Source organism: Malaclemys terrapin, chromosome 15 (assembly GCF_027887155.1).
Source record: "Malaclemys terrapin pileata isolate rMalTer1 chromosome 15, rMalTer1.hap1, whole genome shotgun sequence".
Lineage (NCBI taxonomy): Eukaryota > Metazoa > Chordata > Testudines > Emydidae > Malaclemys > Malaclemys terrapin.
In genome coordinates, this window is record NC_071519.1 from 26,053,771 (window position 1) to 26,075,599 (window position 21,829).

Here is a 21,829-nt window from a genome sequence, read left to right on the forward strand (position 1 = left end):
ATTCTTCGGGATCTGCAAGGAAATTCTCTCATTGTATACAATTAAAGAAAGAATGCAACATCCCGCACTCCCCATCCAGTGCAAGGTAAGGAATATTCCGCTGTTGCTGACCAAGCTTTTGTGTATGGAAATGCAGACACTGCGCTGCTAAAATAATTGAAGCTGTTGATTCATTGCTGTTTTTCTCCAATAGTAATGCCACAAAAATCAAATGAGCAAGTATGAATGAATGTGCATAGAGCTCTGACATGCTAATGGGTTGTCATCCACTACCAAAGGGTAAATGAAGCGATGAGAGGCCTGAAATATGTTAACCTTACGTGATCATAACTGACCTGCTTTCTGCATATCCCTGTGGAAAGCACCAGCTCATTGGACTGCTGATTGTATTTAGGGCCTCTCAGGTCTCACTGAGATGCATGAGTGCACCTTTGCTCTTGGCAGCTTTTGTGTCCGGAGAATGATGCCTACAACCTTTCTAGGGCAATACCAGGTCTTGTTGTTTTCAGGGTGGCACCTTCCTACATGGAGCAACATGGAACATAATGCACTTGAAAACAAGGTGCCGCAGATGGTAAAAGACTCTGGCCTGGGTAAAAGTGTAAAGTGGCAATTCAGATGTAAGCCACTGGATGCTATCAGAGGTGCTGGAGTGAGGTGATTTCCTGAATGCTGTGGAGGAAGCGTCTGTTCCAGACGAATGGGTGAAGATTTTCAAAGCAGTCCTTGGGGATATAAATTCATCTTCTGTTGTAATGTGTCTAAATCCAACAGACTGATTTGAAAAGCTGAACCACGATCATCCTTAACTGTGTGTGATTCTTTTCTGAGTTCGGGGATCCCTTTATCACAAGGGGAGTGCCATTATGAACATTGTTAAAGACACACTGTACAGATGGACTGTTGTTTGCCAGAAAAGTTTCCTGTTGCTCACATAGGGGAGGATTATACAATATTCAGCGCTAAGTGGATTCAGTCCTGAAAGCAAAACAGTGCTCAGTGCCAGCTGTGAATGGATGCAGCTTTGGGGCTATGTTTCCTCTGACAGGCGAGGATGGCAAAGGCACTTTTCCGTATGCATCCTAAGGGCTCCAGAAAGCAGGTATTCTGCATTTTAAAAAGGACCGGCTGGCTTTAAAGGGATGACACTAGTTGGATGCCCCTGTAGAGCTGGCTGGTCTGCAAATTAGGGCAGCATACTCTAAAATCAGAGTGCTGCTCAGGGAGTGTATCGAGAACAGAGACATGCAGAATCTGTGTGCGATGGAGGATAGTCCTGGGTGTGTTTGTGATGGAAAATACAGTTATCTTCCTGTTGAGTATGGAGATGGAGTCCAGGGTATATAAATGCGTGTGGAGAAGGCTGGTGAAGCCCTGTGTAGTTTGCAGCTGTATGTGATGGAGAGAGAGCCCTGGGTGGATAGATGTACAGAGTATGCAGATACACCCCATGCAGAGATGAGCAAATGTGAGGGAGAGACAAACAAGGGTATATGTACCTATCTGGAGAGCACAGAGGAAGCCAATACAGGGTGGTGCACATGGATTTGATAGAGATGAAGCTATAGCTGTGTGTGCAGGAAGAATGGAGAAATAGCACTGTGCAGTGGCACTTACGTGTGATGGAGATGTAGGCTTAGTAATATGTACATGCATGGAGAATACAGTGGCAGCCCTGCAGGTAGGAGGGTGTGTGATGGGGATGTAGCTTTGGCTGTGTGTGGAGAAGGCATCTAAAACCTTGTGAATGAAAAAAACCTATAGATTTAATAGCGCATTGTAAACTTCAAATCGTCCTACAGAAGCTACTGGAGAATTAGATCCCTGCTATAGAATACTGTGTTTTTAAAAGACCGTGGAAAGGATGCCATTCTCTATTAAATCCTGTAGCTTTTGAAAATAATGCCCATTGGCCCTATTCCATTTCTATAGAGCCTTACTGCTTCCATCCCAATTATAGACTCCGCTCTAAGGACAGTGGTGTACGTGTGTACACGGGGGATCTGATCCTCTTCCTTCCAGATCATTCTCCCCAGCATTAATTACACATCAGGAGGTAGCACTGCCATCACCTCTTGCTATTTGGCCATTGTGCTGTTCCGGTGTTGATGTTGGAATGATTGACTGTGAGCAGTTGGTGACAGGTTTAGGTCTGTGTTGTCTCCTGGCAGCCAGGAGAGGCTGTTCAGGGAAGGAGCCGTCTGATGTTTGTCTGCCAAATGAGGATAACAATTCAGTCTAAGCACATTAATGTGATTGTTGTGAGGGTCGGGGAGCATTGCTTGGACAGCCATTACACAGTAGCAAGCCATGCAGGTTTTGCACTGCCCCTTTCATGTCCTGGCCCAACGGGCATAATGAAGAAGGGAGTTTGCTGGGGGGGCAGCTAAGCTGAATTTATTTTTATCTCCTGACCTTAATATGCTGACACAAAAGCTTCCGTCTTTTTTCCTGTGCTGCAGTATCTGGGTGGGTTGCCATAGCAACCCCGACATGGTAAGTGGCGCTGCTTTTGGTAGCATTCAGCATTTGTATCCCCTCAATGTTTGAGTCCCCACCGGAATGTCTGAAAGGGCAGGGAGGTTGCTTGTTGCAGAGCATCCCTCTGGGGTACACCCACGCCCGCCTCAGCATCCTTCATTTACTCTGTGTGCGTGTGCAGGTGGGGAGGGGCATGCTTGTGTTAAGGTGTGTGTATCCTCTGGCTCTTTCTCAGCAAACCCGGACAAGCAGACAAAAACTAGGTGTAGCAGAAATGGAATCACTCTCCAGCTGTGGCAGAAACTGGGCTGCGGTGACCAGTTGGCTGCATGCTGTTCCAGTTGGCATGCGGGAGGTGTTTATTCTCTGTCTCCCATGAGGTTAAAAACAAGTGAGGACTTAAGAATAAGTCCCCACTAGGCCCAAGAAGATGAGTCTGTAGCATGGGCAGAGCAAGAACGAAGGGATCTTACCTACTGGACGTCTGGAGGAACAACCACCCTCAAAGCTGGGCAGAGGAATTCAGTCTCCATTTGCCCATTTGGCCCAGGGATTTTCATGTTAAGTTCTGTTCCCAGCTCTGCCACCCATTTCCTTCAGGGAAGCCACGTTGCCCCTCTGCACTTCAGCTTCCCCATTTGTAGATCGGAGGTAAGAACACCAACCTCACAAGGATCTTCAGAGGCGTAATTCGTTAATAACTGCAAAGTGCTTTAAGCCTGAAAATGGCAATGGTTGGAATACCGCACATGATTACTATTTAATGAGTCATTTGTTGCTGACCATATACCATTAAGTCCAGCGAGACACGTTTTTCTGCTTTCTGCACCCTCACCCTCCCAAGCTGGGGAATCTAGGGTTAGGGTTGAAAGAGGGCTTCATTCATATGAAACCTCCTCCCAGGAAGATGTATCTAGGTCAGGTGCCTGATGGAGGGACCATACCAAGGAATAGGAAAGTACACAGCCAATTAGCGGCTGCTAACTGAGTCAGCGCTATTGATTCTCTGTTTCCTCTTAATCGCATGTTCTCAGGCAGGCCTCCTTTCTTTCACTGTCAGGCTTCTGTAAGGCGGCTGCAATTGGAGCAGCTATCGCACATGAAATACTGCTTGGCTATTTCAAGCGTCCTGTGTTTTGCAGGGACTTGTTTTTTTCCAGCAGTGCACCTGGCTTGCTGAGAACAGATGTTAATTCCACTGCACTTTTTCAAACACATGGCTGTCAGATGAGACAGCCAGGAACATTATTCCGTAGCTTCTGAATGTCTATAAAAAGCCCTACAAAACAGCATCCTTCCACTAAGCATAATTTAGACTGTGGCAGGTGAACTGGGGACAAATCCTGTATATCTCTAGGACAGTGGCTCTCAAACTTTTTTACTGGTGACCCCTTTCACATAGCAAGCCTCTGAGTGCGACCCCCCCCTTATAAATTAAAAACACTTTTTTATATATTTAACACCATTATAAATGCTGGAGGCAAAGTGGGGTTTGAGGTGGAGGTTGACAGCTTGTGACCCCCCATGTAATAACCTCACGACCCGCTGAGCGGTCCCGACCCCCAGTTTGAGAACCTCTGCTCTAGGAGAACGGCAATGTCTGGCTCCTTATCCTGTGTCCTTTATTTGGGGCTCATCTACATGGGAAAATTATTCTTGATTAAAGTAGAGTTGATTAACTCCAGATTAACTCTCCATGTGAATGCTTTTATTCTGGCTTTTTCTGGGTTAGTTTAGCCTGCTTTGAAAAAGGCATCATTATTCCAGAAGAAGAGCGTTCACATGAAGAGTTAAACTGGAATTCCAGGAAATTTCTGATGTAGATATGCCTTTAGTTATTGTGTCTGCAGCATGCCCCCGGGCACTGAGGGAGCCGAGCCGGTGGTTTAATGCTCAGTGTGATGGACTATGTCTTACCTTGTGCTGCAGGTCTTACTGGCTAGGAATTGTCCTCCCACTGAGCCTTGTTCAGTCTGCAAGTGTCATAAAACTGGAGAAGGGCATCCTTTGGCTGAGGGGGTGGGTTAGAAGGAACCTCTTATCTGGGAACAACATGAGGACTTCTTATCCCTCACTACTTCAGCACAGGGCATCACGTGACTCACCATACATGGTTAGATTACAAGCACCTTCTATGTTTTGGGATATTGTCTAGCACAACAGGGCTGTGGCCTTATTGGCCTTACTGGAGCTGCCTTCCTCTCCCTCCCCTTCCCCCCCTCATACAGAAGTCAAACTACACCTATGATTCTGGGCGCAGTAGGATTAATTAAAAGGACCGTGCTTCTCATCCTGCTGCCAGAGAAGCAGCTGCTCCCTATCCTACCTCTTCCAAGAAGGGAAAAAAGGGAAACACAAAAAGAAAGAGGGAGCATTTAATGAGCATCCGCTTTCCCCAGATCTGCTCAGCTGTGACCTTGGGTGCTCTTCAGCATTGGAGGAATACATGGTGGGTGTTGTGGCTCCCCTCCAAGAGCAGAGAGCCCAGCCTGCTGTTGGCATTAACTGCTGGGGAACAGGCTGATACATGAGAAGAGAGGATTTCCCAGTATTTCCTACTGTTACATTAATGACCTTCAGAGCCTTCCAAATGTTAGAATTAAGCTCCTCACGGGGTGAGGACGTCCTATGTCCTGCCAGTGGCTAAATATCTCATGTCTCCTCCCTCGGCTTTATTTTGGGGCTGGGACGGGTGATGCTACCATCTCCAGCTCTCCTTGCCAAGCTGCCCTGTAAGTGCAGATGGGGAAGAATAAATGCAAAGCTAGTGATCTCTCGGATGACTCTAGAGCACTCGGTGAAAAGCCCCAGGCGGGGGAAACATCCGAGCAGATTAAACTGACGGCACGTGGTGTGACATGCAAGCGCCAAATTCGTGCAGTTCTGGTGGCGATGCCCAGAAATGAGACAGGCGCGCAGGCTACCGCACAACACCCCCCACCTCGCCTGTCGGGATTACTTTCAGAGCGAGCAGCACAGGCTCACGCTGATCGTTGAGTGCATGGCTTGCTCCAGAAAAAGGATTTCGCTGTTATTGGAGGCCTTACTGCTCTGCTAGGATGGCACTAAAGGCGAGGAGGGGGGATGCGCCCTAGCTATTAGCTAGAAAGCTTTGGCATTATCATTAGTCTGGAGGGCGGGTTCGGCGTGTCTAGAAGGATGCTGGGGCGGGGGGAAGACAGGGCAGGTGAGGCACCAGCAGAGGTTTGACTCTCCATGGGAAGCTGCTGTCTGATGACGAGGGTGGGGGTCTGTCTCTCTGGCTGGGAGAGGAACGGAGGTGTCTGCGCATGCTTGGCTCCAGCCAGCGTCCCCCGGGCAGGCTGGGCTCGGTGCTGATGCTGCCGGGGGAGCGTGTGTAGCAGGGAGGCTGCCCAGCTCCACGGCGCTAGGATGCACCTGGCCCGCGGGAGGGGCGGAGAGAAACGCGCCTCCAGCCGGCTGATCCCAGGCCAGGGGCGCGCCCCGCCCAGCCGCCGCTGCTCCAGACCCTGCCGGATCCGGGCGCTGGGGCGGTCTGGGCGGATCTGATTTGGGGAAGGGGGGGGACCCAGCTGCCTTCCCCCGGCCCTGACTGTTGCATTGCGTGCGCCAAGCCGGTCCCTCAGGCACTCCGCACCGGGTGCCGTGCGCGGAGCCTGCATCTCCATGGTGCGCTGCTCTTAGCAACAACCGCTGGCCGGGAGGAGGAGGAAGGGTTGCAACCGACCCCGGCAGGGAGCAGGCTACCCAGCGCCTCCTGAGTGGAGCTGTCCAGGATTTCGCTCGGTGGGGGGCTGAGGGGTAGCGATCCGGCTCCCGGGAGACCTGTCCGTGGTGCTGACGCCAGCCCCTTTGGGGTTCAAGCCAGCTTCTTGCATGGACTTCTTCCCACAAGAAAATGGCATCTTAAACTCACACTGAGCTCCCTGCTCCCACACCTCCCTCCCCCGTGTCCCTAGCTTGATCCCCGCAGACCGATCACAGCAGATAAGCACGGATCCGCTGGCAGCCTGATACCCTGTTGCACCTGGGCACGGCGTGGCGTGGGGAGAAGGATCCTTTTTGGAAAGAGCCTTTATCCAGCCTGAGAAGCATCCCCACTAGGAAGCATGGCTGCTCTCGCCACGGGTTTCTGTCTCTCTTCGGTCCTGTTGGTTATATGGGGTAGGTGCCTCCATTCTTTGTGGGGTTGGATTGGGTTCCTCCAAGCAACCCTGAGCTTGGCTGCTGTAGCATGTTTCTCTAAAGACGTGCTTCTCCCAGAGAGCCTCCTCCAAGGCGCGCTCCAATAAAATCCAGCCCTAATAGTAGCTTTTAGTTTGGTTGACAGAGAGAAGGAAATAGCATTGATATTAAGTGAATTGCATCAATTAGGATATTATTAAGTGGCCTTATCACAGAAACCGTGTTTTTCTATAGTAATTGTGTGTGCTTTACTTATTCTTCTTTACTCTTGTTTTAAAATACTATATATGTTGATTGAACATTCAGTTGTTCCTAAGGGACTGAAAGCGTATAAACGTAAAGCATGCAGACCATATGGATTGATGTTTTAAACCTGTTGCCTACTAATTTCAGCGGGTGACCCCTGGTTCATGTAAATCAAAGAGAATTTGTATTGCAATTATTTCAATTTACTTATGAAATCTAGAGGGTTGTTGCTGCTTTTACAAATGTGGCAATTTTTTTGTGTGTGTATTTTTTGGAAATGTCTCATTGGTGCCAAGAAATGTCCAACATGTTCTTTGGATTTTCCCATGAGTGCTTATGCCAATGGTGCTGTCAAAGTCTGAATGGGAAATTACCAGAGGGACGTAGTCTTGCTAGTCCCAATATTTACCCCAGAGCAACACAGTATTGAAATCCTGGCTTATTGAAGCTACTTCTGTATCATCGGGGCACACATATGGGCTGCAAGAGACCACTCTTCAATCCCCTTTCAACAGGCAGAAAGATTTGACCCTTGCAGTCATTTCCAACCCTATGATTCTATGAAAGGGGATTTGAACCAATAGCTCTTCACAGCCCACCTAAGAAGCTGGCCGAGGGAGGGAGCCTCACCCATTATCTGGCTGAAATAATATTTAATTAAAGTGGAATGGCTTCAAGAGGCAACACTGAGGGTGCCCCAAAACTGTAGCCCATAACCCAATGATTAGGGCACTCATCCAGGCGGTAGGTGAGCCCTTTTCAAATCCCTTCTCCTCATCAGGCAGAGGGGGAAATTAAGAACATAATAATGGCCATACTGGGTCAGCCCAATGATCCATCTAGCCCAGTATCCTGTCTTCTGACAGTGGCCAATGCCAGATGCTTCCAAGGCGATGAATAGAAGAGGGCAATTATCAAGCGATCCATCCCCTGTCGGTCACTCCCAGCATCTGGCAAGAGCTTAAGGATGCCCAGAGCACGGGGCTGCATCTCTGACTGTCTTGGCTAATAGCCACTGATGGGCCCATTCACCACGAACTTTTTTAATTCATTTTTTGAATCCACGTATAGTTTTTGCCTACACATCAACTGGCAACCACTTCCACAGGCTGACTGTGCGTTGTGTAAAGAAGTACTGTGTTTGGTTTGTTTTAAACCCGTTGCCTACTAATTTCAGCGGGTGACCCCTGGTTCTTGCATGGTGTGAAGGGGTAAATAACACATCCTGATTCACATTCTCTACTGCATTCATGATTGTACAGACCTCTATCATAGCCAACCTTAACTGTCTCTTTTTCAAGCTGAACCTGAAGCAGGACCCCCACCCCCTCCACATCACAGGTGAAGCCCCTAACCATTAGGTTAAAAGTTACACGCGAGGCCTCTGCCTCCCTCCCCCGGGTTGTTTTGCGGGGCGTTTGGCAGGTCCCTAACCATCTCACACGAAGTGGGTTAGGCACCTAAGTCACCTGAGGGGTTCCTAGCTGTGGCCAGCAAGCAGAGGTCAGTACCTGGGAGGGGAAGACGCTGGGTCAATTTCCTTCTCCCCGCCTGATGAGCAGGGAGTTGAGGAGGGCTCTGCATTCTCTCAAGCGTGAGCCCCGATACTGAAGTAAAGGCCAGCCTGAGGAGGCTCGCTCGTTGTAGCTTGTCGAGGCTGTGCCATGTTCATTCAGTAGTAACTGGCCAGGCCTGCTCCATGAATCCCTCTCTGGTCCAGTGGCTTGGGTACTTACCCAGCATGTGGATGAGGCAGGTTCAACTCCTTCCTCAGCTTGCTGAGAAGGGACTTGAACATTCATCTCCTGCCTCCAAGGTGAATGAACGTGCAGCTGCTGGACTAAGAAGGGTTCTCATTGCAGCCTGGCTGTGGCATCCAATTTTTCTGCTGCAGTTGTTCCACTTTCATTACATATTCATTGGGTCGCAAGCTTAGCAAGCAGCCCTGTGTGGTCTAGTAGTTTGGGGTTGTGGTCAACCTGTGGGAGGTTGGGGTTCAAATCCCCTTTATGCTGCCTGAGACAGGATTTGAACCTTCATCTCTTACCTGGCAAGTGAATGCTCTAAGTGCTGGGCTAGGAGGTATTCCAATGTGCTGGCTCCCTCAGTGTTTCCTATTGAAGGTGGGCCAATGTCATTAGGTAATTAAACAGTCACTGGGCCATACTGACACCGCAAGTCCCTCTGTGGTCCAGAGGTTTAGAGGCTTTCCCCTACAAAGTGGCAGGTGTGGGTTCAAATCCCCTTTATGCTCCCTGAGAAGGGATTTGAAGGTTGATGGCCTACCTCTCAACCGAATTGCCTATGTCCCTGGCTGGGGGTACTGGGCTGTGGGGTCTCCCTCAGTGCTTTCTGTTGAAGGTAGGACACATTCAGTCAATATTACATGAGAATTCGGCTAGGTGCTGTGTGTGAGTCCCGCTGTAGTCCTGTGGTATGGCTACTTACCCAAACAACAAAGTGGTGTTGGTTCAAATCCTTCCCTGGGATGGGATGGGCGTCTCAAACTCTTACCGCTCAAGCATTTCACTTTAACTATATATTAACCGGAGCAAAAGACACTCTCAAGTCCCTCTATGGTACGGGGGTTACGGTGCTTGCTTGGATTGTGAGTGACCCAGGTTCAGATCCCTTCCATGGTGGTTTTGAAGGGATGGGTATCTCAATCTCTTACTGCTCAAGCATTTCACTTTAACTATATATTAACCGGGGCAAGGTAAGCTCTCACATCCCTCTATGGTACAGGAGTTAGGGTGCTTGCTTGGATTGTGAGTGACCCTGGTTCAACTCCCTGCTCCGTGGGACAGGAGGGCCTGTGGGGTGTGAGAGGAGACCCCCTCCTAGCTCAGCAAGAGGCCTGTCACAGGGCCTCTTGTTCTTTTAATTAAAGGGGCTTTGCTGCTGAGCAGTAAAACCCCCTCTCTCTCTTGTCCACCATGATCAGGATACACGCCCAGGTTGTGGCAGACCCCAGGGCACTCCCCTGCTCTTTTGAGGGGTGTGAACTGGGGGCCGCCACCTCCTGGGGAGAGTCACTGATGAGCGATCCCTGTCCGAATCCCCTCTCCGGCCCAAGAAGACAATGGCCTCTTGAGAAAGAGAGGGGGTTCGGACAAGGATGGCCCACCTTAAAGGACGGTCGCCTAGGAGGCAGGAAATCCCTGTGCAAATCCCTGCCGAACAAGCAGCTGGGGGATTTGAACCAGGATCTCCCACAACCCAGGCGAGTATCCTAACCACTGGACTAGAGAGTGAGGGTGGCAGTGAGGCTGGCCCAGAGCACATTTAACTAAAGTGGAACAGCTTCAACAGGCAAGAAGGAGAGAGGCTACCCCCTCACCATTAGGTAAAGGTCAGGGGACGCACCCCAGGCAAGATTCAAACCCACATTTTTGGCACCCCAGGCACATAGCATGACCATCAGCCTACAGAGGATACTGGGGCAGAATGAGGCCCAAATACCATTTAATTAAAGTGAAACAGCTTGGAAAGGCAAGAAGGTAGGCAGCCCCAACACTACCCCAGAAAGACAAGCGCACACGCACCAGGAGAGATTTGAACTCACATCTTCCCCCACACCAAGCACACAATCTAACCATCAGCCTACAGAGGGAAGCTTGGCAGCCTGGGCTCGAGTAACCCTTTAATTATTAAAGTGGAACAGCTTCCACAAGCAAGAGGGTAACCGCCCACTCGCCCCCAAAAAGGCAGGGAACACTCACCAGGCCTGCAATAGGGCCTGACCTCAAGGCCTTTTTAGCATTAGCAGGGGGAATTGAACCCACAGCACATGCATCCCACACACACAGCCCAACCACTGGACCAGGGAAGGAATGACAGCTATGGTGTTGCCCAAACAATAGTTAATTAACATGGAACTCCTTCTACGGGCAAAAAGCAAGGGGCCTGTTCACCCCAGAACTACTGGTGATATCTTTTCAGAGGCCCTTGCAACGGGCAAAGAGAGGATTCAAACCCACAGCGGCCACAAGCCAGCCCCGTAGCCTACCCACTGGACTACACAGGAAGGTGCTGGGCTTTTTGACCCAAATAATAGTTCATTAAAGTTGAACAGCTTCACGAGCAAGAGGAAGGGATCACACGACCCCCATGGCTAGAGCCACAGAACCACAGAACATAGCTGTAGGAGAGCCCTCTTCAACCCCCCACCCCGCCCAGCAGGGAGAAAGGGGATTTGAACACGCCATCCTCATAGCCCCTCTGTGAAGCCTAATCACGGGATCAGAGAGGGAGCCACAGCCTTTAACTGGCCCAGGGGCCTTTAATTAAAGTGTAACAGCTTCAACTGAGGGCGCTCCCATCACTGTAGCCCAGGACCCAATGATTAGGGCACTCAGCCGGGCGGTAGGTGAGCCCTTTGCAAATCCCTCGCGCTCATCAGGCGGAGGGGAGAGTTAAGAATGGGAACGGGCAGATTGCATCAGACCAATGGCCCAGCTAGCCCACTGTCCTGTCTTCCCACAGTGGCCAACGCCGGCTGCTTCAAAGGCAACGCACAGAAGAGGCCAATTATCAAGCAATCCGTCCCGTCGGCCCCTCCCAGTAGCCGGCATTCAGCGGGCTAAGGACGCCCCAAGCACGGGGCTGCGTCTCTGACGGTCTTGGCTAACGGCTACTGATGGACCCGTTCACCACGCACTTTCTCAAGCTTTTTTCGAACCCACTTACAGTTTTGGCCCGCCCCATGTCACTTGGCGACGGGTTCCACGGGCTGACTGTGCCTTGCGGGGCGAAGTACTGCCTTTGGTTTGGGTTAAACCTGCCGCCTACTAATGCCAGCGGGTGACCCCTGGTTCTTGCGTTGCGTGAAGGGGTAAATAACACGTCCTGAGTCACGTTCTACAGCCAAGTCATGATTGTCTAGACCTCTATCAGAGCCAACCGTAACTGTCTCCTTTCCCAGCTGAACCTGAAGCAGCCCCCGACCCCCATCACAGGCGAGGCCCCTAACCACGAGGTTAAAAGTTGCATGGGAGGCCTCTGCCTCCTTCTCCCTGGGCTGTTTTGCGGGGCATTCGGCAGGTCCCTAACCATCTCACACGAAGTGGGTCAGGCATCTAAGTCATCTGAGGCGTTACTGGCTGTGGCCGGCAAGCAGAGGTTGGGAGGGGACAATGCTGGGTCAATTTCCTTCTCCCCGCCTGATGAGCAGGGATTTGAAGGGGGCTCTGCATTCTCTCAAGCGTGAGCCCGATACCGAAGTAAAGGCCAGCCTGAGGAGGCTCGCTCGTTGTAGCTTGTCGAGGCTGTGCCATGTTCATTCAGTAGTAACTGGCCAGGCCTGCTCCATGAATCCCTCTCTAGTCCAGTGGCTTGGGTACTTACCCAGCATGTGGATGAGGCAGGTTCAACTCCTTCCTCAGCTTGCTGAGAAGGGACTTGAACATTCATCTCCTGCCTCCAAGGTGAATGAACATGCAGCTGCTGGACTAAGAGGGGTTCTCATTGCAGCCTGGCTGAGGCATCCAATTTTTCTGCTGCAGTTGTTCCACTTTCATTACATATTCATTGGGTCGCAAGCTTAGCAAGCAGCCCTGTGTGGTCTAGTGGTTTGGGGTTGTGGTCAACCTGTGGGAGGTTGGGGTTCAAATCCCCTTTATGCTGCCTGAGACAGGATTTGAACCTTCATCTCTTACCTGGCAAGTGAATGCTCTAAGTGCTGGGCTAGGAGGTATTCCAATGTGCTGGCTCCCTCAGTGTTTCCTATTGAAGGTGGGCCAATGTCATTAGGTAATTAAACAGTCACTGGGCCATCCTGACACCACAAGTCCCTCTGTGGTCCAGAGGTTTAGAGGCTTTCCCCTACAAAGTGGCAGGTGTGGGTTCAAATCCCCTTTATGCTCCCTGAGAAGGGATTTGAAGGTTGATGGCCTACCTCTCAACCGAATGGCCTAAGTCCCTGGCTGGGGGTACTGGGCTGTGGGGTCTCCCTCAGTGCTTTCTGTTGAAGGTAGGACACATTCAATCAATATTACATGAGAATTCGGCCAGGTGCTGTGTGTGAGTCCCGCTGTAGTCCTGTGGTATGGCTACTTACCCAAGCAGCAAAGCGGTGCTGGTTCAAATCCTTCCCTGGGATGGGATGGGCGTCTCAAACTCTTACCGCTCAAGCATTTCACTTTAACTATATATTAACCGGAGCAAGAGACACTCTCAAGTCCCTCTATGGTACAGGGGTTAGGGTGCTTGCTTGGATTGTGAGTGACCCAGGTTCAGATCCCTTCCATGGTGGTTTTGAAGGGATGAGTATCTCAATCTCTTACTGCTCAAGCGTTCCACTTTAACTATATATTAACCGGGGCAAGGTAAGCTCTCACATCCCTCTATGGTACAGGGGTTAGGGTGCTCGCTTGGATTGCAAGTGACCCTGGTTCAACTCCCTGCTCTGCGGGACAGGAGGGCCTGTGGGGTGTGAGAGGAGACCTCCTCCTAGCTCAGCAAGAGGCCTGTCACAGGGCCTCTTGCTCTTTTAATTAAAGGGGCTTTGCTGCTGAGCAGTAAAACCCCCTCTCTCTCTTGTCCACCATGATCAGGATACACGCCCAGGTTGTGGCAGACCCCAGGGCACTCCCCTGCTCTTTTGAGGGGTGTGAACTGGGGGCCGCCACCTCCTGGGGAGAGTCACTGGTGAGCGATCCCTGTCCGAATCCCCTCTCCGGCCCAAGAAGACAATGGCCTCTTGAGAAAGAGAGGGGGTTCGGACAAGGATGGCCCACCTTAAAGGACGGTCGCCTAGGAGGCAGGAAATCCCTGTGCAAATCCCTGCCGAACAAGCAGCTGGGGGATTTGAACCAGGATCTCCCACAACCCAGGCGAGTATCCTAACCACTGGACAAGAGAGTGAGGGTTGCCGTGAGGCTGGCCCAGAGCACATTTAACTAACGTGGAACAGCTTCAAGAGGCAAGAAGGAGAACTGTCCCAGTCACTGTACTGTATTAGGGTAGTGACATGCAGCCACATTTGAACCCATATCATCTCACAGCCCAGGCACATAGCCTAATCAGTGGACTACAGCGGAAGCCTTACCTAGCTGCTAGCCCAAATAATATTTAACTAACGTGGAACATCATCCACAGGCAAGAGTTAGGGAGCCCCCCCATTGCTAACCAGCAAAGCCCCAGGCACACCCACCAAGGCTGCAGTCAACATCTATCCACAGCCCTTCTTAAGGCAAATAGAGAGCACATGTAAACCTGCCTCTTCCACAGCCCAAGGACATACCCAAATCCCTGCACTCTAGAGGGAGTGCTGTCTTTGCTTTTGCCCAAGCAATATTTAATTAATGTGGAACAGCGTCAAGCTACAAGCAAAAGCATGGAAGCCCCTGATCACGCTATACAGAAACTAGGGCATGCACCTGGGTTGTTGGAGACAAGGCTCTTTGCAGTCCTTCATCATAGCAGGGAATTTAAATCCATGGCTCTCCTAATCTAGGTGAATAGCCTAACCACAGGACTGCGGAGGGCAGTGCAGGCTTTTGTCAGCCAAAATAATATTTAATTAAGGTGGATCAGCTGCAAAAGGCAAGTCCAGACCCCATGTATAGGAAAGAGGATGAAGGTAACAGTCAGCATCGTGATAGAGCGAAGACATATATAAAGCAGACACTAGAAATGATATTGCCCATCCCAGGGCAGCATGGGTTTACATTATGTCATAGCAGCATTTGATGAGTAGGAGCATTCTGCCTTGTTACAGAGGGAAATATTTCACACCTGCCAATTTTTGAGTTGACCTAATTGAAAGCCTTTTTGGCTAGCATACACACCGAATCTATAGTTTACCCAGATGCCAATTCTGCCTGACTCCAAGCCTCTTATGCTTAAATAAAAATTACAAAACCACAAAACTGGAAGAGTTGAGCCTAGCGAACTCTAATTGTCAGGTTTGGACACATCATCACCCTGAAACATTCATCTTGCTTCACTTAGTGCACAATTGCTCCTAGAGGCTGGATTCAGAGGTTGTTCTAATACAGAATTCAGTAAGTGCTGTAACAGAGTTCTCTACATGCTTAAGTGTTAGTGGGTGGGAGAGAATCTCAGAGTTCTCTACATGCTTCCTCTCTAAAGTAGCATTAATTACTCTAAAAAGGGACTTAAAATGTGGCAAAGCAGCTGCTGCCAAGAAGAATTTGCCCGCAGCAATCACACGTTAATTATTACGTACTTATATAGTTCAGCTTGGAGAAGGAAGGTTTGTAAAACTTGCCAGTTTAGACTTTTAGCCATCGTCCATGAGCATTAGTAATAAATCAGACGGTTTTCCACTGAGGTTTATTATGAGATCTATAGTAAGAAGAGACCTGAATAACAGATCATTTGTTTTTCTCCGTCTCTATCCCGGTGTTTCTCTCCATCTGCTGCTATTCTGCCCCCCATGGTCTTCAGTTGGCGTCTGTTCTCCAGTCTGTGTGGAAGTCCCATCAGAGACGGAGGCTGTCCAAGGAAGTCACATGAAGCTGCTCTGTATCTCCTGCATGAAGAGAGAAGAGGTTTCTGCAAGCACCGTGGTGGAATGGTTCTACAAGACTGAAGCGGGGAAAGATGAGCTGGTATGTATATTTGCTAACCTAATTCATTGCTACCATACCCCTTAGTATGTGGGAAATGGCCAGGGAATGTATGGGGGGAGCGAGGTAAAAAGGCCTGGGAAAACATTAACTTGGGTTCTATGGTACGGTTTTGGTGAAGGTCACACAAGGAAGATAAGAAAAACAAGTGTAATTTGGGTTGTGTGTCACATCTGAAGTTTGATTTGAGGAAGACAGAAATGTCCAGAGGCCACTCACACAATACTGAAAATGACAATGCTCCTTCAGTTATTTAACCCCACCCTTGCACTACAGTGTTTTCATTTATATGGCACATTTCAGCCAGAGATATCAAAGCACTTTGCAAACATTGTCTCGTAACTGTCTCCACCTAATATCACTGATCCATAAATTGAGTTGATTATGTGTCATGCAGCAGCACTCAGAAGGCCCAATGGAGCGCAAGACCACCTTGTGTGAGGTGCTGTACATACACATAGTAAGAGACAGGCCCTTTCCCAAAGAATTTACAGCCTAAATAGACAAGGCAGCTGAAGGGTGAGAGGGAAACAGGCACTGAAACGTGAACTGACTTGCCCAAAGTTACAGAGTTGGTCAGTGGCAGAGTGCAAGCTTGCATTGTGCATTTTGCCTAATTTTGTTTTGCTTTATGCTACTTACAGGAGAAGGCAGCTGATGTGTTTCCCCCAGAACCCAGATCCTAGACTACCCTGTTTCCCCGAAAATAAGACATCCTCCGAAAATAAGGCCTACTTACAGTTTTGCCTCTCGTTGTAATATAAGGCATCCCCCTGATAATAAGACCTCCCCGATAATAAGGCATCCACCGATAATAAGGCATTTTTCATTTCTGAAAAATAAGACATCCCCTGAAAATAAGACCTAGCGCATCTTTGGGAGCAAAAATTAATATAAGACACTGTCTTATTTTCGGGGAAACAGGGTAGGTTTAACAGACTGCTGGCTGAGACTGCGAGAGGAACAGCCACAATACAGTAATTTGGCTTCGCTCAAACTTCACAGTGTGACTGCAGGGTAGCGATGCAAACAGTCAAACGTGGGTGGAGAGTGCACAATTAGAATATTGGAGGCTGGACTGCCACATCTTGTTACCCATTATGATGTGCCAGGTAGTTGGCTGAACAGTCTAGATATACAGTTGGAGGCATATGAAAGCCATGTCAGAACCAAGAATAGAATTTAGGAGTCCCAATTCCTGACATCAGAATTTAACCCCGAGATCTCGCCTTCATGCCCAACGATTGTTCTCTAAGAGTCAAATCTCATCCTATTGAAGTCCACAGAATTATAGCCATTGAATTCCCCGAGGCCAGGCTTTACCGCTACATAGCTCTGTCACCTGCTGTTTTAATGATGATGGCACAGTGATATCCCTATGAAAGTTACTCCATCACCTGATTCAAGAACCATGGTTACACTATCTCTGTGTGCTCCTTTGAAGGCTGTCTGGGGGGGATGTTGGAACTGTCCTTCTAAATGAGTTAAAATAGAGGGATGTGGATTTGAAGGAAAAGAAGCAACAGGTTTCTTAGTCCTGAGTACTTGGAGGCCTGACTATATGCAGTTCTTGCATATTTTCATATGTGCAAAGTCTTTGTTTCATCCAGAAAACAAAGCTAGTGGCAATGGTGAGTTCCAGATACGTCCCCACTGTTTTGAGCTCTGATCTGGAGGGACCACTTGGAAGGATGAGAAGGGAATTGAGGATTGGCTTATCTGCTGAGCATGCTAATGAGTGACTCAGGGGGTGTTTTAATAGTATGGACTGTTGCCCACTAGGAACTGACAAGAGGGTCCATATGCTGTCACCAACCTCCTAAGCCACCGTTCGGTGCTTCTCATCTGAGCTTCCAATAGGGAGCCCATATGCCTGTCAGTAGAGGGGGGTGAATCTGATTTTTAAACACTTGCCTCCCTTCTTGCACCTGCAATTTGTGAGTGCAAATAGTAGTGGGGAGAGATTTGCATCTGCAATTATTCATGGGCACAAGTTAGGACATTTAGACACAGAAGGACCGGCTCTATGGATACACCCATTCATGACCTCCAGTGCAGAACAACTTACACTCATAAAGCTGAGCGTGCAGAAAGGGAGGCCCAGTTCAGCGCAGGGTGAAAATCAGGACTCCAATGCTCATGGCTGTTGTGATGGACTCAGACCAGAAAGATAGAAGAGAGTAGTTGAAAGCAGGTATCTCAGCCTCAGAATGAGCAGGTCCCTGTTCCCTGGATAGCCAAACAAAGGCTATTCCAGGCCAATCAAGACACCTGATGCCAATTTAACCAATTAAGGTCATTAGGCTAATGCTGGCACCTGACCTCAATTAAGGCTGTTAGGCTAATGGAGACAGCTGGAACCAATTAAGGTCCCACTCATACTGCTTAAAAGCTCTCCTTTCGCACTCTTCTCTTCTCTAGAGAAGCCCAGGTAGAAGGAGAGGAAACATTGCTGAATTCTGAGGAAAGGGTGAAGCTAGGAAAAGGGGACTACTAGGAAATGGCCCAGAGAATCAAAGCAGCGTCAGTGGTGAAGGTAAAGCAGCCAACAGCTGCTACCATTAGGGTCCTAGGGCTAGAACTTGGGATAGAGGGTGGTTCCCTCCTCCCCCCCCATGCTCTACAGAGATTCCCTTGAGAAAGGAAGCAGACTTTGATCCAGGCAGGAGGCCAAGCTGTGCCTCCTGAGCTCTAAGGAGCAACAGAGACTGTGGGTATTCTACCTCCTATACTGTCCTGTGATGAAAGTAGCTCAAGAAACTGTACTGAGAAAAGGAGGCCTTAGTGAGCTTCTGAAGCCACTGAATCTGCCTGGAAGCATAGGACCCACCAATACAGGCTTGGAGCTTTGTCCCCCTGTGTAAATAAGCCATTATATTTATCATCACACTTTCAGTTTTCTTTTCCAATACCTTCGTTTGGACCACAATTTCCAGTGCTTACAAACAATTGTTTGTGTTTAATGTGGTAGCATGATCCAATGGACTTAAGCACTAGCCTGGGAGATAAGGGTTCTATTCCTGCCTCTACCTTGGACCTGCTTTCATCTTGGACAAGTCACTTTGCCTATCAGTGCCTCATTTTCCCTACCTGTATAATGGAAATAATTCTATTTGCTGTCTTTGTAAAGTGTTTTTAGTGCTCTTCATCTGGAGATCTCTAGAAGTATTAACACCTGATGCTTCAGGAAGAGAAACTCTAAACCACCTGGTAGCTGGGAACTGTTCCTAGCTAGAGGGGAATCCCAGGGTGGGGAGTAGGATGCATCCACAAATTGATAGGTGACTGTTTTCCCCCCCCCCCCCATTTCTCTACAGATCTGTGAATACAGAAAAGTATACCATGAATTTCCAAGCCGCTTCAGTGGCCGGCTACAGTGGAACGGGAGCAAAGACATGCAGGACGTGTCCATCACTGTATTAAATGTGACCTTGAATGATTCGGGGATCTACACCTGTAACGTCACCCGGGAGTTTGACTTTGAGATTCATCGCCCACTCTTCACAAGCTCCAGATTGATCCATCTCACTGTGGTAGAGGAGGGTACGGAGGACTGGTGGAAATACTTTGAACCATTGGGTGTGACCTGCCTTGCCAAGGGCCAAGTCTATTGCAAACCAGACAATGCTCTTTTCAGTGGTATCCCTGGTGAGGGGTGGGGAAGCTGCCAAGGAATAGGTCATTTGCAGATGCTTCTATTTCCCCAGCCACACTTTCTTATGAGCCTGACACGGGCTCCAATATGAAACCCTGCACCTCTTGTGCTGGGCGTAGTCCCAGTTTTAGAGCTCAGAAGTGTGTCCTGGCCTCATCCAGCAGCTCCTGGGCAGGGGAACAACGAGAGAAACATGCGGTACCAAGCAGGAAGTGCAATGGGCTTCCTGTTTTTCAGCTCAGTGCACACACTACTCCCTAGTGGCTCTCAAGTACACCGTTCTCGCAGGGAGCAGCAGCAGTGTAGTTGATAAACTGGTGATGGCTTTCCTCCACCTCTTCTCTTTTCCTCCCTCCCCCACTGGGTGTGATCTCTCTCCATCTCCCTCTGTTTCTTTCCTGCCTCCAGCTGTGCAATTCCTCTTTTCTTCACGTGCATTTCTCCCTTCCCCCTCAATCAGTGAAATGCTGGCCATACTAAGTCAGTAGGAGTGGTGTCACTGACTTCAGTGGGCCAGGGTTTCCACACCATATCTGTCCTGACTGTGAATCTCTTTCCCTTCTCTCCTCCAAGTCCTGCTATTTCTTGGCCACCATTAAAAGCATTTTGATTCTGTATTCATTTCTGATAGTCACCTCATTGTAGGGTGACCAGACAGCAAGTGTGAAAAATCGGGACGGGGGTGGGGGGGGTAATAGAAGGCTATAAAAGAAAAAGACTCAGAAAGTGGGACTGTCCCTATAAAATTGGGACATCTGGTCACCCTACCTCATTGCTGCACAGGATATCTAGCAATGCATCAGGGGTTAGAAAAAGAAAGCACCATGAAAACAAATCAGCATCCAGGATAAGATCGGTTAAAACTGGGGGGCAGGGGGGCGTGTGTGCTTACATGCATATGCTTGCTCTGAGGAGAACATAACTGGAACTAGTAGCAAACTGGAGTACATGTATATTTTATTTCCACGAGCGGGCAGGGTGGAACAGCTGATGGAAGTCTCCCCATAGCCAAACCCTGCCCCTCTCAGACCAGGTTGAGCTTCTTCCTCCATTTCCGGCAGCTGGTTTGGGGAGAGGAGCAGGAGACCGCTGCTCAGGTGACATGCAGCTATATTGCCAGGCTCTGTTCTTCATTTAGCTACAGTCTCCTAAGCTTCTTCACAGCTACTCGTTCAAATGGCAGTTGAGACCCTGCCCCCATTTTCTGCAGCGCACTCGGCCTGCTGGCCTTAGTTCCAATAAGAGAGGTACCTAAGCCTACAGTCCTGTGTCTTCTGTTGCTCATTCTTGCAGGTAACTCTATCTAGTTGAAAACAGGAGAGGGCTGGTTCTTTGAGAACCAATTTTGTACTGCACCATCCTCTAAGAGATCAGTGATTTATTTTAATTGTTTCCCCAACAGCTGGAGAAGATTTCACATCTGTCATCTCTGAAATTATGATGTATATTCTCCTGGTTTTCCTCACCTTGTGGCTGCTGATAGAAATGGTCTATTGCTACAGGAAGGTCTCCAAAGCAGAGGAGACTGTACAGGAAAATGCGTAAGTAAAAATCCTACAGAGCTTCTCGCCTGCAGCAGAAAAAACTGGGGTGTGGTTCAGAGGGTTCACCAGGGGATCTGGCCACCATTAAAAGCATTTTGATCTTGTATTCATTTCTCTTGCTGCATCTCAGAATCCTTGTGAAATGTAGCAGGATTGAATCTCTCCTGAGAGAGGCTATACACTAGGTTAGCAAGGGACAGTTACAACTCAGAGTGAAGGCATGTTGGCCAAGCTGTGCAGTGCCCCATAACTGGGGTATTGGAAGGCACCTTGTCAGAACGGTGTAGGAGACACTTTCCCAGGACCTGCCTGCAATTTGCCTAACTCATGATCATAAGCATCACACGCTGTTTTTAAAGACTGAGGCAAAGACAGTTCCAGTGTGACAGCTGGAGATTATTCCCATGCTGTATGTGTCCCTCCTTTGTACATCAGATAACAAGGCCCTTTGTGTGGAGTGGGGAGAAAATATTCTTATGATTTTATCCTGGGTCAAACTCTGCACCTGCCCTTGAGAAAGGAGCACACCAAAAACCTTTTCGGAAGGGGCATTCTCCGCAGTGAGAGTCACCCTGCGCTTTACTCAGTTAAGGGCTGACATGTCAGAGGTGCCAAGTTACAGGCGCTCGGTGCCTCCAAAAATAAGGACTTTCAAAGGATAGCAACTCTCAACTGGTCTTTCCCTTGAAGCATCTCAGCTTATGCTTGCAGCTAGCACCCCCCCGGGGTTCTTTTTACCTGTGGTGAGCGCTCTCCTTCGATCTGTAGGACTGACTACCTTGCCATTCCGTCGGAAAACAAGGAAAACTGTGCTGTGCCCGTGGAGGAGTAGCCAAGAGTAGATGGGCCATGACCTGCAATAAGGTACGCAAGCTTGATACAAAACAAGGGTGTGGCTAGAGCATTGTGCACATGTGGCTGATTCTGCTCCCTGACTTGTGGGGCACCCTAAAACCACTGGGGAGAGGTGCAGGAAAATGGGGCGGTTATGTTATCCTGACAAAAGGCTTGGAGAAATGGGGGAGGGGTCTATGTATCCCAAGCTTGCTTTGGGTCCAACACTTCCACCATGGCTCTGGAAGCAGTTAAGCATGTACAGATTGTGGGTGCATTAAGATTATTTTTAAAATCTTAATAGCAAA

General features: G+C 49.1%; 2 protein-coding genes across 8 annotated transcripts in view; one reads left to right on the forward strand and one right to left on the reverse strand.

Annotated features, from left to right (window-relative positions):
• SCN3B (sodium voltage-gated channel beta subunit 3) overlaps positions 1 to 21,829 on the forward strand; it is a 32,440-nt gene continuing 10,611 nt past the window's right edge. For 2 of the 4 annotated variants that reach the window (XM_054049525.1, XM_054049526.1), the window contains exons 1-4: positions 15,197 to 15,470; positions 18,806 to 19,031; positions 20,546 to 20,684; positions 21,456 to 21,551. In XM_054049525.1, the coding sequence (XP_053905500.1) occupies positions 15,198 to 15,470; positions 18,806 to 19,031; positions 20,546 to 20,684; positions 21,456 to 21,519 (702 nt within the window). In that variant the 5' untranslated portion in view covers position 15,197 and the 3' untranslated portion in view covers positions 21,520 to 21,551. Of the gene's footprint in view, positions 86 to 5,186; positions 5,214 to 6,422; positions 6,628 to 15,196; positions 15,471 to 18,805; positions 19,032 to 20,545; positions 20,685 to 21,455; positions 21,552 to 21,829 lie in introns of those variants that run through there. The other 2 variants (XM_054049527.1, XM_054049528.1) reach the window with 2 other exon arrangements.
• Positions 15,304 to 21,829, reverse strand: part of GRAMD1B (GRAM domain containing 1B) — a 224,202-nt gene continuing 217,676 nt past the window's right edge. For 3 of the 4 annotated variants that reach the window (XM_054049521.1, XM_054049518.1, XM_054049522.1), the window contains 3 exons: positions 21,426 to 21,541; positions 16,228 to 16,320; positions 15,304 to 15,391 (listed from right to left, as the gene is read on the reverse strand). The gene's annotated coding sequence lies outside the window, so the exon portion shown is untranslated. The remainder of the gene's footprint in view (positions 15,392 to 16,227; positions 16,321 to 21,425; positions 21,542 to 21,829) is intronic. The other variant, XM_054049519.1, reaches the window with a different exon arrangement.